General features: G+C 51.3%; 1 protein-coding gene across 1 annotated transcript in view; it reads left to right on the top strand.

Moving 5' to 3' along the window:
- The window catches only part of Ankh (ANKH inorganic pyrophosphate transport regulator), a 133,658-nt gene extending 120,449 nt beyond the window's left edge, over positions 1-13,209 (top strand). The window contains exons 9-12 of the mRNA XM_003466724.5: positions 7,081-7,210; positions 9,461-9,584; positions 10,080-10,179; positions 11,221-13,209. Of these exons, the coding sequence (XP_003466772.1) occupies positions 7,081-7,210; positions 9,461-9,584; positions 10,080-10,179; positions 11,221-11,334 (468 nt within the window). The 3' untranslated portion in view covers positions 11,335-13,209. The remainder of the gene's footprint in view (positions 1-7,080; positions 7,211-9,460; positions 9,585-10,079; positions 10,180-11,220) is intronic.
- The last annotated feature ends 253 nt before the right edge of the window (positions 13,210-13,462 follow it).

Here is a 13,462-nt window from a genome sequence, read left to right as displayed (position 1 = left end):
CATTTATGACGAGTGGCCTGGGACTGTCACCACCACCCATCCCAGAAGTCTTCACCACTGCTCCTTCTGGGGCTTGGCACAGGGCGCCCCCTGCTGTTGATGGAGTGTTTTTCACCTTGCTAAGAATTTTGGGCGGGCTCAGATAGGAAATTGTGTGTTTGACAGTCTTGTTAACCAGAAACTTGGCAGGGCTGATTTATTTTTCTCATTTTTTCAGAAACAAGGATTTTAGAAATGTATTGAAAATAGTAGTGATATCAACCCTTTTGGAATTATTCTAGATGGATGTCAGTAATACAGATAATTATCAGCAAGCCAGGTGGAGAATACTGGGTTCACAATAACGCTGTGTCACATGTTTTTCCAAACTTTGTGCTACAGGAAGGCAAGCTCTGCCTCTCTCCTGGATGGGACAGGTGGGGTTGACTAGCCAAGCCCTCGCACGCCAGTCTGCCTGTCCTTACCTACGTACCGCCTACTACTGTGTCACCGCTGTCATTCTGCAAAAGCTTCCCCACCTGCTCCTGTCACATCCTCCTGCCCACTGTCCCTCGGCAGGACTTATACAAGGTCACCCTTCAAGGGAGACAGCAGTCCTCGGGAGCAGCAGTGACAGATGTGCCTGCCTATGGCAACCACGCCAGGGCTCCTGGGTTCCTTGGGGACTTTCCCACACTGCTGTTACCACCACGACATTTACCTCCATCTGGGCTCTCCTGTTGCCATAGTCCCGGTAGTGTGCCGCGCAGTCCCCTCTGGGGGAGGTGACTCGTCATCATCATGCAGTGTCTGTCTCAGGAAGGACCTCTGTCTCCATGTGAGGCACAGGCAAGGACAGGTCAGGGCTCTCCAGAAGCAGCCTCGCCTCTGCCCCAGCCGCGGCCCTCAGCCAGCTGCTCTTTCATTTGCACGCTTCTCCCTCCACGCTGCTAACTCTTACCTTCCATTCTTCCAAATCACACCACCAGCCCGAGCCCAGCAGGTCCAGCCAGGTCGTTACAGCAGCTCCCTGACGGGCTGCCTGCCTCTGCCCACATGGCACCTACTGAGGCTGTCACAGGGCGCATCAGATCATGACTGTCCTCCACCCACAACCTGCACTGGCTCCCATCTCTCTCTGAGTGAAAGCGGAATCACGCTTTTGTGACCTGCAAAATCCTTTGAGGGACACACACGCACATACACACATGCATGCACACCCACACAAGCAGCCACCGAGTTGGATACAGAGAATCAAGGCCAACCAGTGTCCCTGAGGTCTCCACCAGCTGAGAAGCCCCGCAAGGTAGGAGTGTGTGTTACCTGACAGCGAGCTGCCCTGTTTGGGGCCCCACACCCCAAGCGTCTTCTAGCAGTGTGGCTTCATGTTGGAGTGACTGGGAGCAGTTACAGTGAGAGCTGTCCCTGCCTCTGACACGACATCTCACATCCCTGCCACGGGGACATGGAGACCAGCTTCGTCTGTGGACACACATATAGGAGTTGCTTTAACACTGTTTGGTCTTGTTTTGTTGACACTGGGTCTCGCTATGTAGTTCAGGGTGGCTTTGAACTCACTGGGTAACCCAGGCTGGCCTCAGACTCCTACCTTGGCCTCCCAAGTGCTGAGATTACAGGCATACACCACCATCCCCAGCTTCCACCGATTTTTTTAAAAATCATTATTCTTAGTGGAAAAATACTAAGAGGAAAATGAAATCAATCCCAGCTACCAGGTACAGATGACTCCTCTGTTAACATTTACTGCAGCCCTGGGAAACCTTGAACCGGGATAACAGCAGACAAGGACGGGTCACGGGCAATGTGTCAGGCCCAGGGAGCAGCTTTTGTACATGGCAGGACTTCCTCAAAGAGGGAGGCGGGGTGTTGATTGGCTGCACGAAGACAGCTTCTTTTCTCAGGAAGACAAGTCCAAGCAGGTGGCAGCCGGCTGTGCGAGGACGGCCGGGAGGCGCCGTCCCCTGGGCAGAGATGAGGGTGGTGAGGCCCTGGGTGCTGGAGAAACATCAAACAGTAGGTTCACAGCCCAGCCCAGGCCGTCGGGCTGCAGAGCTGTGCTCCAGACCAGCTCCTGCAGTTCTGGACTTCGGGGTTCACCATGGCCTTTAAACCTGACCAGACTTCTGTTGAACCTTTCTGACTGAACCGCCAATGAAAAAACTGGAGAAAACAGGAACCTCTCCATGCCAAATCCCAATTAATCAGGCTAATGGAGAAGCCTGCCAGATCCTCGGAGGTATGGTCCGTCTGCTGCTGGAGATGAAGCCGCAGCACTGGACCGCGTCCCTGAGGAGCGGACTCCTCCAAGGACACACAGAAATGTGCATCCCACTGCGGTGGGCACCCACGTTCTCCAGGTTCAGATGCTGGCGGCAACAGCCCGCTTGTGTCCCAGTCTCTCCAACCCGAGAGATCCCTGTTTGGCCTTGACATTGCTCGCCTGGCCTGGGCAGTGATGTCTGGCAGGTTCCCTGTCTGCCGAGCTGCTTTTTCCATCTCTTCTCACTGTGCTCTTTAGAAGGAAGTTACCGCCCGTCAGCCCATCAGCCCACACTTCAGGGGCGCGAGTCATGGGCCACCCACCTGCAGGGGCGGGGAGAGACGATGAAATCTTTAGAATTCTGAGCACATTTCTTCCCCTGGCTCCGTTTGTTTGGTTATATCAGTACGGACTCTCGCGTGTTCATTTTACATTTAAATTTCTAATCAGCACTGTGTTATCTGTTGTGTTGCTGAAACTGTTCCAGCTTTGGCCCCTGGGAGCCCTTTCTCTGTCCTCTTGGCATGTCCCATGGTTTTGTCCTGAGCACTTCCTTTCTGCACTGTTGATACTCCAGGCTGATTATCTCAAATATTCCCAATCCTGTTTCTAGAATGAGTCATTTTCCCACAAGGAGCCCTGGTTCCTCTTGATTGGAAAATAAATAGGAAAACCAAGATCTGGGCATGGGGTGGGTTGTCGTGTTTTGAAGGCTGCTTTCAGAGGCAATTTTGACAGCAATCTCTGTAGCAGAAAACGCAGCCCTGCTGCTGCTCAGAGGAACAAGTCCTGTTCATTGCCCGTGCTTTATGAGGTTTGCATTTTGGTTTGGAAAAGTCAATATCACTAGGCTCTGCAAATATTTGAAGAACACAGCATGTCATGGTTAACTGAGGGCGTGTTCGGAGGCAAGACCACTCTGGGTAAACTCCACAAAATGACACTTTTCCCGAAATGTTCTTAGCCGGCTTAACTTCTGAAGCATCTTGTTTTCGAATCGGACTGGTTAAATTAGGTCCGAGTATCGTGCCAGGACCCAGTGCTTTGCTCAGAGAACGCTGGCTGCCCTGCAGATGGGCATCACAGCCTACGGCAGTGCCATACCAACTTGGAGTTGCTTGTTGTTTCTAGATGGTGCAGGATGTACTCCTTCGGTGTAGGAGGTGCTGGGAGATGACATAGCACTTTCATACCCAGAGCCTGTCAGGGAGAAGGAGAAGGGCAGCTTGGATAAGCAGAGCATTGCCAGTGGCTCTGCAACGCCCAGGCCCCATAACAGCGTTCAGCTTCCACACTCTGAGAAGCCTCAAAATAGACCTAAGTGTAGTGGCTGAAAACTTGAAGAGGCACCTCTGTGCCATGAGACTCGATAAGGGATCTTCAGGATTCTGCCCCAGGAAACACAAGATAGAAAATAGCGATTCAGTGGTGCACGTCATGTGTACTGCGGAGCTTTAGAAAAGGGGTTCAGAGCTGCTGTCCAGGAAGCCCCCATTAGAAGTCCATCAGACTTTACCATTTGGGTTGTCCCGTGGTCACCTGTCCAGGTGGATTGACATTGATGCAAAGTGTCTTAAGTGATACAAGCACAGGCACTACTGTTGTGTCCCCTCGTTAGAGTCCTCCAAAGGACAGCTGATATTTCCTGTAAGGCAGCAAGAGGCCTCTGGGTGACCATTATCCGTGTGTGGAAGCCAGAGGGAGGGATTACCTGGCTCGCTTCCTGCAGAAGCACACACCATCGTTCTCTATGTCCTGCAATTACACCCTCCTTTCCCCTTGGTTTGCTATAACTTAAAAGCAATTTTACGATGATTTTGCAAAGCCCGAGGAGATCGCAACATGTGTTCGAGGCATTATCTCATTCAGATTACCACTGGCTGCAAAATAAAGCATGCTAATGGCTCTCCTGGAAGCTGAAGTTCTGAGCAGACTATGGGCTCCTCTTGCATCCTAACCATTAGGGAAATGGGGAGTAGCCGCCCTCTGGGTTCCTAAGGCATGGACTACTGACAGACAAGGGAAATACTGGGAGCCTAATGTAAAGCAGGAGAGATGCAGCTAGTTGTTGGGGTGGGATACGGATGGGGTATAAATCACATCCCAGCTCCATGCTGGCTGTGTTTTGGAGTTATGGGAAGCTGCCCCCATGCCTGGGCTGTAGCTTGAATGATATCTCCATTTTAAGGCAAGCCACTCAGCAAGGACACTTGGGTAATAAAGTCCATGAGCTCCAAGATGCTAAATCTAAGGGAGTGTTTTTCACCTCCTATCAAAATGGGCTGTGAGCGCTGGCAGCCTGCAGTAGGATTAAGTAATAGCATATCTGCCCTTTTTAAGAACCAGTGGGATATACATCCCAGATGCTGAAAACACATAGGAAAAAAGCTTCTCTCATTTATAAGGTGAAGCACATTTTTAATAGATCCTCCGAGGTATTTTTGAGAATGTTTCAACATGACATAGTAAATAGTACCAGCCTGATTCCATGAAACTCAATTTAGTCCAAACATAAAAGATGTTCTCTGTAAAATTTCAGTGTCCTGCTTTTACACTACCATAATTCACTTTATAATGGACTCAGTTTTATTTTAGAAAAGAACTACTTACATTTTAGGAAAAGAAGATAAATATTTGGTGGAGCTGGCAGATTTTTCACTTGATCTTCCAAAGTTATGTCATTCCATTTTTGAAATCTCCAAGTCTTCAAAGCTGGTTCTGTACAGTGTCTCCAGTAGCTGCGCCCAGCCATCTGCCTCTGCCCTTGTACCCTCTCAGCTCCCAGGGGCACCCTACAGCGCTTTTGGTGGGTGGTTACTATGCCAAATTGGGATAGGATGGTAAATCCTCTTGATGGCTTATGACATCGGAGTCCTGCTTCCCTTCCCTTACTAAAATCTCTAGTTTTTTCTGGACTTAACAATGGCCTTGTCATATTTCCTTTAGCTCTCTGTGTACCTAACATAAGTTAGTCCCACTTTCCTTCTTTGCATAAATCCTGTATCATCTGCGCAGAAACATTAGGTGTCCTGTCTGTTCTGCTGTCTTGAGGGAGCGTCTCTGGGTGCCTCGTGCCTGATGTGGTGTGGACCCCCCGACCTGTCACTGTCACAGCCTTGCTTAGCTCACCTGTGCTTCGATCCCAGCTTGCCTTTTGCTTTTCTGTCGTGTTCAATCTTGTGTTTTCTCTTTCTTCTCCTGTGACCTTTTCGGCTAAGCAAAGCCCAGTAGCTTCCCCAAAAGGATGCATGGAAGGTAAATTTTTTGAGGTCCTGAACAGTAAAGATGCCTTTCTTTGAAGTACCCCGGATTGAGAGTTTGCTGCAGAGATCTAAGGGAGAAGTCATCTTCCCTCAGACCAGGGCTGCCGTCTCCCAGCTGTTGGGCAGCCTGCAGTGCCCTGTCCTCCGCCCGGGTGAGCACTGTCTCCATCTTCCTGGAACTCCTCTTATCCCAGTCTTGGGCCTCTGTTGTGTTTGTTTGCTTGCTTTTTAATCTATCCTCCTGTCTCCTCTGCTTCTTACGCCATCTCCCTGTCATTTTATAGATTTTTCATTTTTGCTTTCCTCCTCTTCATCCCCAGCCCTCTTCTGTTCTGTGAAGCTCGTGCTTCATAACATTTCCATTCTGTGCTTGTTCCATGGATGTGGTTTCTTCTCCTGTCTCCCTTGAGAGTGTGAGTGGAGCAGTCTGTCTCGCATTTACTTTGTTTCCTCTGAAGGTTTTTTCCCCTTTGCCTGGACCTCTTCATATTAGTGGCCTTCATCAGCATCCCAGGGCCTTGGCTGTGCACTGCTTTGCTTGGTGGAGCTCTCGCCGCCTCTGGGGATTCATTGCGGGATGGTCCTTGCTGATGGCCATGCCCACATCTTGGAGCTGTCAATGTTTAGGAATCTTAGGTCTTCATGCTCGGTCTGGTCAGACACCTCAGGAATGGCTCACTCTGGGTCTCCTGTTTGGGGACTCTGCTGGTTTTCTGTGTTCTGGTTGCTAAGGAGGAAGAACAGGGGGAGGTGGCAGCAATAGCAGCAGGTGGCACCCATCCCTTACTCCTTGTCGTCTGGGTAATAACTGTCCTCAACCGTGCTGCCACCCCCACCCCCATTTTGCTTACCCAGAGATGAAACCGCCAAGTGCTGCGGAGTCTGGGGAGACACAGTCCCCCATCAGTGGCCCAGCTGCTGGGACCTCGGCTTCCCGAACTTCCTGGTCTGTGGGGAAGGAAGGGGGAGGGTAGAGAGCTCCATTCCCCTCCCCCACGGTCCAGGACTCCCTTTTCTTGAGTCTGTCCAGTCCATTTTCCATGTCCTTCTGCGCTTCAGAGTTCCAGTGCTGTGCCTTCGTCTTTTTCCCTTGTTCTCTAACTGGACCATAAAAAGCTCACAAGTATTTACTTTTGTTCCAAGTTGCACACCTTCCAAAAGCTAGCGGCTCTCGGGTCCTTCTGCTATTTTTTGAGGCTGTAAAGGAGTGTGCCCATCCAGAATGAACCGAGCTTTCCGGCACACTGGGCCAACATCAACAGGAGCCCACCGGTCTCCCTCCCCAGCCAGGTTACCCAGGCAGACACAGCCCTCGGCAGATGCGCCCCATCTGCTCCCCTGCAGGGTCCCTTGGGGACAGGTGCGGCCAGTGGATATGGGCCCCTGATGGCAGATGCGAGCAAGCCAGGGCCTGCAGCTGAGGCCCAGGTGTGCCAGCCACCTGATCAGGCAGGTGTGCCACCTTCCGGAATCCCTCAGCCACGTCACACCTGGCCCTCAGTTCACCCCTTCCCTTTACCTTACCACTCTGCTCAGTGTTGCACCCCTCCCCCGCAGCTCTGCTTTGTGATGTTCTGGACCCCCAATGTCTCCGAGAAGATTCTGATAGACATCATCGGAGTGGACTTTGCCTTTGCCGAGCTCTGTGTCATTCCTCTGCGTATCTTCTCCTTCTTCCCAGTTCCAGGTAAAGGACAGAAGCGCTCCCATTCACCCTCGGGCCCAGTTGAGTCTTCTTTCTTTGGGAATTTCAAGTCACTCTTAACAAGTCATCCCAACAAAAACATAGAATTTCACAGTAGATTAAAAGGATGCAAAGGCATTCGCTACCAGGTTAAAAGTTCACATTTATGTGTGAAATGCAAGTTACTTGAACTATAAATTCCAAAGCCAGTTTTACAGTGTGACAGGTTAAAAAAGAAAAAGGAAATAGATTGAGCGGATGGCTGAAACCTGGAGCTGCGTGGAAAAAGAAAACAACTCTTGGGAGAAAAGAAGAGTCCAGGGGCAAAGCTAGGGCCAGAGAGCACAGAGGCAAAAAGGAAAATGCCCACAGCAAAAACCATACGTCAGTGTGGACGTTGCCAAGTGGGTCAGTCATATGAGATGTACTGCACCAGAATGAGGTTGTGCTGCATTAAATGAGAAACCAAGCAGTGGAGCAGTTCGTGCATATGCAACCATGGCTGTACCAAACAAGCTCACCAACACTTTTGTTTGCATAGAATTTAGTTCAGGGCACAGGTTTGGTTTTTGTTTCCAAACTCTACATCAGGTGACAAACGCAGCTGCAGCCATCCTACCCACAAATACAAATGTGAGCATCTTTTCCAAAATTGCAGAATTAAGTTCATGAACTGAGATGCCACTGTCTATATAGCAAGGGCTGCATTATCTATATTGAGTTTCTGGAAGGAATCCACTGCTGATAACGGGTTGCTGTGGAAAAAGGCATGGTTAAGGATTTCATGCTATATTTCTTTTGGCACCATTTAAATTCTGCACCAAGTGCCTGTCACCTAGTAAGACATAAACTGCCAGTTCTGCAGGTGTGAGCTCACATGCTTAGTGTGCTTAATCCCTAGCACCAATGAAAGAAAAATTGCCAAAAATAGTCCACCTAAATCAGTGCTGGCGAAGCTACGGCAGGTGTGCCACAGTGGGCTGTTGGCAACATTGAAAGCTCTGAAGAGTTCACCATCACTGCCTTAAGCCAGTAAACCTAGAAGCCAGATTCTAAAAGCCTCAATTTGGTTAAAATATGAGCTCTAGAAGTCGGTTAGGCCAGGGATGATGGCACCCCTGTCAAACAATCAGTCCCACTTTTAGGTACTAAGCCTTTCTGGAGGCTAGGACTGGCAGGTTTTACTTTCTGGACTGTGACAAGGGTGGCATCTGGCCTTTGTCAGGTAGATCCTGGATGAGCCAGGCCTTGGAAAGTTAATGCCATCTAAGGTACTGATGCTAGAACAAGCAAGACTCGTGTGGTACATTTCCCACAGTCGTGACCCAATGAAGGACCAGACCTCGAATCGGGCCAGCTCGGCCAGGCTATCTGGGTGTGTGATTCACCTGCAGTCTCCTCTGGCTGCACCTCTGCCGGGGAGCCAAGGGTCTCCAGACAGCTGTCAGCCCCCATCTGCTCTTGGCAGGCTGTTGCGTTTGGGCTACCAGATTAGACGTGCCTGAGACCCTTAGCATCTCCCCTGGCCTAATTTAAGTTGACGTGCCTGTGCCTATGAGAAAGTGACCCTCATTAGTACACCATTCCATCTCTGGGACATCAGCACACACCGAGAGATCACAAGGACAGTGGGGGGGGTAGCTTGGTTCAGTGACAGGGGGCTTGCCCAGAACTCACAAGGCTCTAGGTTCAGTCCGGCTCCTCAAAAGCAAGACAGCAGGTGGTGCCTGGCCACCCACCCCTGGGAGCAGGTGTTGCCCAGGAGTGAGGAGGCCTTGCTGTGAGGGTCCAACACCATACCAGGGGTGGGAGGCTGGTACGTCTGAGCTTGGAGTGGTCAGGGCAGCTGAGGACAGGATGGACGGGAAGTGTGGGCAGCTACAGTGCCCCGTCTTTACTCACAGCCCTCATCTCCTGGCCTTGCTTGGCTGGCAGGAGGGAGACAGCTTCTGGCCTTTCTCTATGTTTCCTCCTAGAGGTGCAGGCCAGAGCTGGGTAGGTGGGGCTGGCCGATGGGGCAGCAGTTGGGGAACAAGACTCCTCCCTGCCTCTGCCGTCTAGAGGGTAGGCCTGTAGGGGTGGGGTGCAGGAACCTGCAGACAACGCCAGACTCAGAAACTCCTGGCGGGAAGGCCGCTTCCAGCTTTGGGAAGGTAGTGGTCCCAGGACTGCCACCTGGGCCAGAGACAACAGCAGAACAGACAGACACAGGGTGGCAGCGGGCACAGCTGACAGGCCCTCCGTCTCTCACAGTCACCGTCAGGGCCCATCTCACTGGGTGGCTGATGACCCTGAAGAAGACCTTTGTCCTGGCGCCCAGCTCCGTGCTTCGGATCATCGTGCTCATCACCAGCCTCGTGGTCCTACCATACCTGGGGTAGGTCGCCAGGGGCTTGGGGCTGGGGGTCTTCTGCCACCAGGTACCCTGTCCAGGGGGTTAAACTCTGCTGCTTGAACACTGAAAGCCCCAAGTGTGTTAGAGCCAGGTATTCGCAAGCATATTAGTGCACTGCTACCTTCCTGGGTGACGCCTGCTGGGCAAGGGGGACCTGATGGGCCGGGAACATGGGTGGGAAGGTGCTGGCCTGAAGGTAGATGTCATCCCCACCCTGGGAGAACCGCTGGGCCCCAGGGAGGGGACAAGGAACAAGGCTGGTCAGCAGGGCTGAGCTGATGCTTGGCTCAGGGAGCTCTTGTCAGTGGCAGGCTTGGCTCTGGTTCTAGATCTCCCACAGATGGGTGTTAGGTTCAGGCCTTCCCAACCCATCTCCACTCTGCACCATTCCTGGGCCTGAATGGGCTTCCAGGTCAGCTGCTGTGCCCCGACTTGCTGTAATGGATGCTTAAACCACCTGCACCTTCTCATCCCCAGGGTACATGGAGCCACCCTGGGCGTGGGCTCCCTGCTCGCAGGCTTCGTGGGAGAATCCACTATGGTCGCCATTGCAGCATGCTACGTCTACCGGAAACAGGTGAGAGATGGTGACAGAGCTCCAGGTCCCCGCCCAGATGTCAGCAGAGCCACGCCCATGGCCACGCCTGTGTGGTGGTGACCGAGGCGGGCGCTGTCCCTTCATCGGGCGCTGTCCCTTCATCGCATCCTCCCAGGGTCTGCCCTGCCCACTGCAACCCCAGCGCCTGCGTGAGAAGCCCTCAGGGCCAGCGTCACCTCAGCCTTAGTCAGATTCAGTAACAAAATGAGGATGTCACTCCTGTCATTATATACAGAGCCTCCTCCCCCAAAATGTATACACGTCAGGAAAAGAAAAACTTATAAATATCTTAATACTAAGTTTATTGAGACATGATGACATTAATACAAATTACCTTTGGTCTGTATAAGAGGCCCTCAAAGTGGTGGCCGTTAGCTTCCAGACATTTATTAATTAGCACAAGCTGCTGAAGTGTGGATACAAGTTTGTGGTAGACTCTGAATATAATGACAACAGTAACATCCTCAGTTTGTTACCAAACCTGACTGAGGCTGAGGTGACGCTGGCCCTGAGGGCTTCCCACCCAGAAGTGGCAAGTCTCTGCGGTCCCACATCCTAGTGTTTGCTCTGGAGAATTGCAGAAAGCGAGTAATAGTATTAACCATGTTAGAAAAGCCTGGAATGATTTCACTCCAGTGAGCCCCAGAGAACTGACAACACGGAGACATTCTAGAGCCAAGTCGGGGAGGAGGAAAGCGGTTCACAGGTGACGGTCGGGTGGGAGTCGACAGCAGTCTGCATGTGAGGGGGCTGCAGGGCCAGTGTCTGAGACGGCCCCAGGGGACACAGGCTTTGGGAAGGGGGGACGTGTCCCCTAGGACAGCGTGAGGCGCAGGGTAAGCACAGCGACGGGAGTGTGCCGGACCAGGGTGCAGCCTGCTGAAGTCACCCCCACCATAAACCTGATCCAGTCTGCAGGTCTCCCCCACTCCCCTCGCCCCAGAGGCTTCTCCCTGTCACGACCGTGCTGTGACCTGTCCCTGTCCACAGCCGCTCACTGATGAGTCTTCTTTGATCTAGAAAAAGAAGATGGAGAATGAATCCGCCACGGAGGGAGAGGACTCCGCGATGACCGACATGCCTCCCGCCGAGGAGGTGACAGACATTGTGGAAATGCGAGAGGAGCGCGACTGAAGCACTGGACACCGAGGGGCACCGCAGGGACAGCTGGACGACACTGCACCGTCGTCTCCTCCCTCTCCCACTGCGTCCTCTCTCTCCCCCGCCATGTCCCCCTCCCAATGGAAGAGGCCTTGATTTAAAGGTTTCCTGTAAATCCTCTAGCATACTGGGTATGCTCACACTGATGTGGGGACCTAAGGAAGGGTCTTTACTGTCGCTTTGTAAACACAAAACCATTGACTTTGTGCCCCTGCTTCACGAGAACCGAAGGACATAGCTGCCTCATAGTCGAAGTCTCTACTCCCGGAACAATCTCCACTTGGAACCAAAGGACTGCGCCTGTGCCACCGTCCAGCGGGCTCCTCTGCCCAGCAGGCCCTGGACTCTGTCCCTCTGTGTCTTTGGAATCAGCAGGTGAAAGTGTGGCCACTCTGACTCGCTTCCAGGCAGTGTGGATGTACAGAGACGGGAGCGGGCGCCAGTGCCCCTGCACCGCGGACACGCCAGCTGCCTGCAGCACACAGAAGGTGGCCACGGGCCACAGCTGGAGTCACCACTCGAACCGAGGAACAGATCAGTGACCACGCCCGGCTGCGGTACGGAAACACTGTCCCGCAGGAAGCTTCGCGACGCCACCAGAGCAGCACCTCACTCTGTGTCCTCCAGTTTGCGTGAGCCCTCCCCGCCCACGTGTATATACATGAGCTAAGTTTTCAAAGTCGTGCACAAGCGCATCTCCAGACGCCAGCGTCCCTCCCTCCGCATGACTCTCCCCGAGGGCTTGCTTGTCACTCACCTCTCCTGAAGGTGGCACTAGAGCGAGCTTACCGGCGCCTTCTAACTTCCCACTTAGTTTTCCCGTGAACTGAAGCTTTAAGTCTAATCTAGCATTCTAATGCCAGATTGCTGTCTCCTAACCTTTGAAGTAGATTTATTACCTGGTTCTGCCACTCCCAGTCACAACTGTGCGGTACAGGTAATTCAGAGTGTACCACGGTACTTCTGTCTCACACACACCATAAAGCAAGACATTTTATAGACGATTATCAAAGTCACTATGTGATACTCCCTGAAATAATGCATTGGAAGTCCATTTAGTGCAGTATATTTTTCTAAGTTTTTGAAAGCGGGTTTTTTCCTTTAAAAAATTATGGCCACAGGTCACTAAATTGATTTAGTCAAAATAACTAGACTGAAAGAACCTAAACAAAAAAAAAATATTTTAAAGATATAAATATATGCTGTATATGTTATGTAATTTATTTTAGGCTATAATACATTTCCTATTTTCGCATTTTCAATAAAATGTCTCTAATACAATATGGTGATTGCCTGCGTGCTAGCATACATACAGTAGAATTACTTCACTGGCCATTCTATCTTACTTGTGGCAGTTTTGGTTTCTTTTTTTTTTTACAAAGTCCTTCTGTATGAATGTAAGGGTTGGTGGTAAATAACAAGAGAACTATTTTCCATGATGGGTAACTGGAAATAAATGGGTCTACTGGTATACACGACAGGGGAGATGAGGGTAAGTCGGAAGGGCAGCAAAGAAAAAAGGCCTCGCGTGTCTGTTGTCTTCGCGCTGTGTAACCGCACTGTTCCTCAGAGAGACAAGACTGTAAGGGCGGACAGCAGGCCGTGGACAGCACTGGGTTTCATTCACATCCCTGGATACTCACCGCCCCGCGGATGTGCCTACCATGGGGACGAGTCCCTGCATACTTCCTCCAAGTGGCTTTTCATTTATATATAGACGGTTAAGACACATAGCTGCTTTGGGGGGGGTTCAGGGGCAGATCTGAAATGATGGAAAAAAACCCCATCTAATTGTACTGGCTTTTTTTAAAGTACGTGACTAGAAAATTAAACAGCAGTATTTTTTAATATGTGTGACTTTTCATGCTTCTGGGGTCAAAACTTACAGATCAGATTGTGCAAGCAGATCCTTGCCCTGTCAGTCCAGAACGATCAGCCGGTGACTCTTCACTATGCAATTAGGAGATATAATTATAACTCCAGAGATACCTTCGGTGATAAAGATTAATGAGCCATTCTGTGGTGTTAAGTTTCCCAGAGCCCAGGAAGCAGGACCAGCCCGATCACAGTACAGGGCTGCAGTGTTCCTTCCCCTGGGCTG

The sequence above is a fragment of the Cavia porcellus genome, unplaced genomic scaffold, assembly GCF_034190915.1.
Source record: "Cavia porcellus strain 051 isolate PalLab524CR breed Dunkin Hartley unplaced genomic scaffold, mCavPor4.1 scaffold_11, whole genome shotgun sequence".
NCBI lineage: Eukaryota > Metazoa > Chordata > Mammalia > Rodentia > Caviidae > Cavia > Cavia porcellus.
Note: the sequence above shows the minus strand (reverse complement) of the source record. Positions and strands in the feature narration are given on the sequence as shown.